Source organism: Cyprinodon variegatus, unplaced genomic scaffold, assembly GCF_000732505.1.
Source record: "Cyprinodon variegatus isolate N-32 unplaced genomic scaffold, C_variegatus-1.0 Scaffold1049, whole genome shotgun sequence".
NCBI lineage: Eukaryota > Metazoa > Chordata > Actinopteri > Cyprinodontiformes > Cyprinodontidae > Cyprinodon > Cyprinodon variegatus.
In genome coordinates this window covers 196,551-201,169 of record NW_015151502.1, presented here as the reverse complement: position 1 = coordinate 201,169, position 4,619 = coordinate 196,551, and the positions used below count along the sequence as shown (strand labels likewise).

General features: G+C 41.3%; 1 protein-coding gene across 1 annotated transcript in view; it reads left to right on the top strand.

Moving 5' to 3' along the window:
- Window positions 1-283: 283 nt before the first annotated feature.
- The window catches only part of arhgef11 (Rho guanine nucleotide exchange factor 11), a 42,305-nt gene continuing 37,969 nt past the window's right edge, over window positions 284-4,619 (top strand). Inside the window, exon 1 of the mRNA XM_015399825.1 lies at window positions 284-1,513. Coding sequence (XP_015255311.1) covers window positions 1,479-1,513 — 35 coding nt within the window. The 5' untranslated portion in view covers window positions 284-1,478. The remainder of the gene's footprint in view (window positions 1,514-4,619) is intronic.

Genomic DNA, 4,619 nt, shown 5'->3' with positions numbered 1-4,619 from the left:
ATGGCTTGAAACTGTATTTCATTTGAGAGGAGACAGCATTGGGAAAAGTCTTACTCTTCACTCCTTGTAAAAATGTAAATATATAATGAGAGGAAAAAAAGATATATTGTGAGATTAACAAAGATTCTTTCTGGTAGAATTTTAAAACTGAACAGACCATTAAACTGCACTGAACTTCAATCTGCTGCTGCTCCCAGAGGATGAACTCCACAGCGGTCTACCATCACTTCCAATTTTCGCCACACGGTGTCGCTGTTTTCCCTGTTTTCGCACTAGTGATCTGTGATGATTCGCCGTTGGTCGATCAACAGTCAGGACAGCAAGATAACAGGACAGCAGATATCATTATTTTAACGACCGGGACTAAAGCGAAAGCGACGGATAACACAACTACATTTGATTTTTATGCTGTATTATCCTGACAGGAGAGCAAACCCAGATTGCATATGTTTTTGGGAACCGGGACCTGCTTGTGATTTGGATCTCCATAGGAATACCGTCCAGCTCTCCTCGCTAACATGCATCTCTGCGACTGAATTTGCAACAAACCTAAACTTCTGGATCTATCTGTCTGGATTAACACACAGCCAGGAGAAGTCCACCGCCTGCATCACCCGTCTATCCAAATACAGCCGAAGCTATGCGGCGCTTTCGATTCGCAGACCTACCCGGTTAGCTAGCTAGTAGCTAGCTAGCTTCTCGGCTCGCTCGTGCAGCTGCAAGCCGGGGACGCAGCGCTTCAGGTCGGCGTGCGCTCTAACGCCATGTCGCTGTCTGAAAGCGGCCTACTGGTAGTGTTTGTTTTTCTCAGCTAATGTTGGCGGTGTCCAGCAGCTCGTCGCTAATTCTTGCTTTTTAGGATAGCAACAGGCTTATATGTTCGTAGACCTGCAATAAAATTGAAAACAAAATAAATGAAGAGGATTTATTCGACTGGGAATCACCTGCTGGAGGCTCCACATGTAAACAAGCCTGGCTGTGTGTGTTTGGGGGGGATAGAGAGTGGCTGGTTGGATTTTACCACTAAATATTCCAGTTAATCCTTTGTTTTTATCCGGAACATCAGCGCTAGGTGTTAAAGTTAAGCTCAGAGAGTTCAGTAATGAGCTTAAAAGTCCTGGATGTTGTTGCTCTGCAGTCCTGTCAGACATATCAGCCATTCATCCATCATTTATCACCCACAGCGTTAAGCCACTCACGTTTTCTGCTTTAAATCTATTTTTTTTTTCGCCATCGGGTAAAAACTCAGACTTTTTTCCATAAGCACTTTATTTTTAAAGCCCTGCTGACTTCCTGCAGTGTTTGGGAACATGAGGGACTGTCTGTTTGATCTGAAGCAGCATCCAAGCCGCTTCAAGGACTGATCAGAGCCCAACAGAGAGCCCCATTGTGCGGACTGCTAACTGAGAGGGAAAGAGATGGTGATGATAAGAGAGGCTCAGTGACTGATCCACAACAGGAAGCACAGGAGAGCAGCCATGAGCCTCCGCCAGCCCACATCCACCCTGGACAGGTATGAGCCTCAGATCCTCAGAGTCTGGCAGGTCCTGATGTCAGGCTGACTTCAGGGCCTTCTTGTAAAATAATAAAAACTGACGTCCGCTTTGGCTCAGAACAGGTCAGACAGGTTAACTGTAGGGATGGTGAAACTGGCTCCTGGAAGCACAGAGCACAGTGTTGGCTTCATGGTTCACTATCACTTTTATTCACCTTTCTCTATCCTGCATCCTGGAACTCTATCTTGGAGTTTATCCTTCCCACCACCTGCTGTGTTTCTGATCACCGCCATATTTATTTCCTTCTTTCTCCCTCGTTATTCTAATGATTTATTCCAATGCTTCCTACTACTATGTGTCACGTGACAGCAAGTGAAAATCACTCACCTGTTCAGGTAGAACTACAGACTGTTCATGTCAGGTGTGTGGAGGATAGTGATGCCCTCAGGTTATACCACATGTTCCCCCTTAAAGAAAAAATAACCCTTTTATAATAGGGGTCTTCAACGTTTTACAGGCCAAGGACCCCCAAACTGATGGTGAGATGGCACCCCCTAATTATAAATATTGTATGAAATGGTGTAATATCAAACTGGTCCTATAGTCACTCTATTACAGATGGGAATCATGTAATGTAACTAAAGTAATTTCTCCCTGGGATTATTAAAGTATTTCTGATTCCTGGTTGATGGGACAGGTGTTGTGAATGAAACGGTGTCCAGATTGAAAGAGCTCCTGAGTGTTGCTAAATGTGTGCATTGATGACTAAAAGACATCGACCTCCATTTATCTGTTTACTACAGTGTGTTGAATTCATGTTAATGAATGTTGTGCATTTAAAGACATTTCAATAAAAAAAATAATAATTGCAGGGGGAATATATAAAAAAAGTAATCAACCAATACTTTCGCGACCCCATACAGTACCTCCGCAGACTCCCTGTTGAAGACCTCCCTTCTAGTGGGTCAGATCCAGTCCGCAAAGCGCCTTTTAGAGTCATTTCTGCTTTAACTCACCTGGATCAAATAATTAGGTCCTTTCTTCTTCTTCTTCTTCTTCTTGATTTAATTGGCGGCTGGCAAACAGCAGTGAGGTAAATGGGTAATTTTGAGGACTCTGGAGAACTTGACTTCAAATAAGGAGGTAATTCACCCATTGTATCCAGGTGTGTTGGAACAGAGAGATTGTTAAAGTTGCAGGATATCGATCTTAAAGGATTTTAGTTTGACATATCTTTGGTTTTCTGTTAAAGATAATCTCTAACATAAATAATTATCCACTTTTTTTTAGTTTAAGTGCAATCATGTTTGAATGATGGTAGTTGTATACAAATGTGCACAAAACNAATTGCAGGGGGAATATATAAAAAAAGTAATCAACCAATACTTTCGCGACCCCATACAGTACCTCCGCAGACTCCCTGTTGAAGACCTCCCTTCTAGTGGGTCAGATCCAGTCCGCAAAGCGCCTTTTAGAGTCATTTCTGCTTTAACTCACCTGGATCAAATAATTAGGTCCTTTCTTCTTCTTCTTCTTCTTCTTGATTTAATTGGCGGCTGGCAAACAGCAGTGAGGTAAATGGGTAATTTTGAGGACTCTGGAGAACTTGACTTCAAATAAGGAGGTAATTCACCCATTGTATCCAGGTGTGTTGGAACAGAGAGATTGTTAAAGTTGCAGGATATCGATCTTAAAGGATTTTAGTTTGACATATCTTTGGTTTTCTGTTAAAGATAATCTCTAACATAAATAATTATCCACTTTTTTTTAGTTTAAGTGCAATCATGTTTGAATGATGGTAGTTGTATACAAATGTGCACAAAACTATGTTGATATTCTAATTGAACACAAATTAAAACGTGCTGATTTTCTTTTAAATCTGAGATCTTCAACAGGTGTTCCACAGAGGTACTGCATGGGGGTTGCAAAATTCTTTGCCGATTTGACTTTTTTTTATATTGCCCCTTGCAATTTTTTCCACTAGCTAAATGTCTTTAAAAACACATCAACATGAATTCAACACACTGTAGTAAACAGATAAATGGAGGCAGATGTCTTTCAGTCATCAATGAACACATTCAGTGACACACAGGAGCTCTTTCAAGCTGGGCACCGTTTTATTCACAACACCTGTCCCATCAACCAGGAATCAGAATCAGAAATACTTTAATAATCCCAGGGAGAAATTACTTTAGTTACATTACATGACTCCCATCTGTAATAGAGGACTATAGGACCAGTTTGATATAACAGAATTCCATACCATAGATATAATTAGGGGGTCCCAGCTCCATCTCGCCATCAGTTTAGGGGTCCTTGGCCTGGAAAACGTTGAAGACCCCTGCATTAAATAAGAAAATATGGTTTAAATTTCACGTGAATACATTTGTTCACACAGTAACTCGGATGTAAACATGTGAGATCTATCTGTATTTCAGCCACAGCTCTAGTGGGCGGCATCATCCTCCATCTGCATCTGGTCTTCGTCTTTTTACAAGGCAGTATGATGGACGATAATGCAGATATCAGTCTTTATTTGCTACGTTCTTGAAAAGATTGCGTTATTAATGCACTGGCTGGGATTGGGAAAGAACTGAAAGATTGCCAGATGTTCTCCAGCACTACCATCCAAGTTTACTTCTGTAAACACAGAGCATGCTTGCTTGTGATGTCATTGCGTCCTCTACTGCATATGTGGGACACTTAAGTTGCGTGAATGCAGCCAATTATATGTGGATTTGTTAACATATGTGATTGCAACCGCGCAATGAATCGGATCTCACAAAAATCGGATTTGAGAATTAAGGCCTGCGGTGTGAACGGTTTATGCTCAGAAACCAGGTCGTCTGCGACAAGCTCACTGCGACACACTGCTACGGGAGTATAACAAGCCATTAAGAGTTTCAATGCAACTGAAAAATTACCTTACCAAAGCGCAAAAACATTGAAAAACATAATTTTTTGCATTTATTTTAGCAGTTAAAATTAGCTCAGTTTGATGATTAATGAAATGCAACGAGTCACAATATACTCTAGTGTAATTGTTTTCTTAGATTTCACCAGGCTTTCCAGTGCCGGTCCTTAAAGGAATAGTACACCCAAAACATGATTAGCCTTCATTTC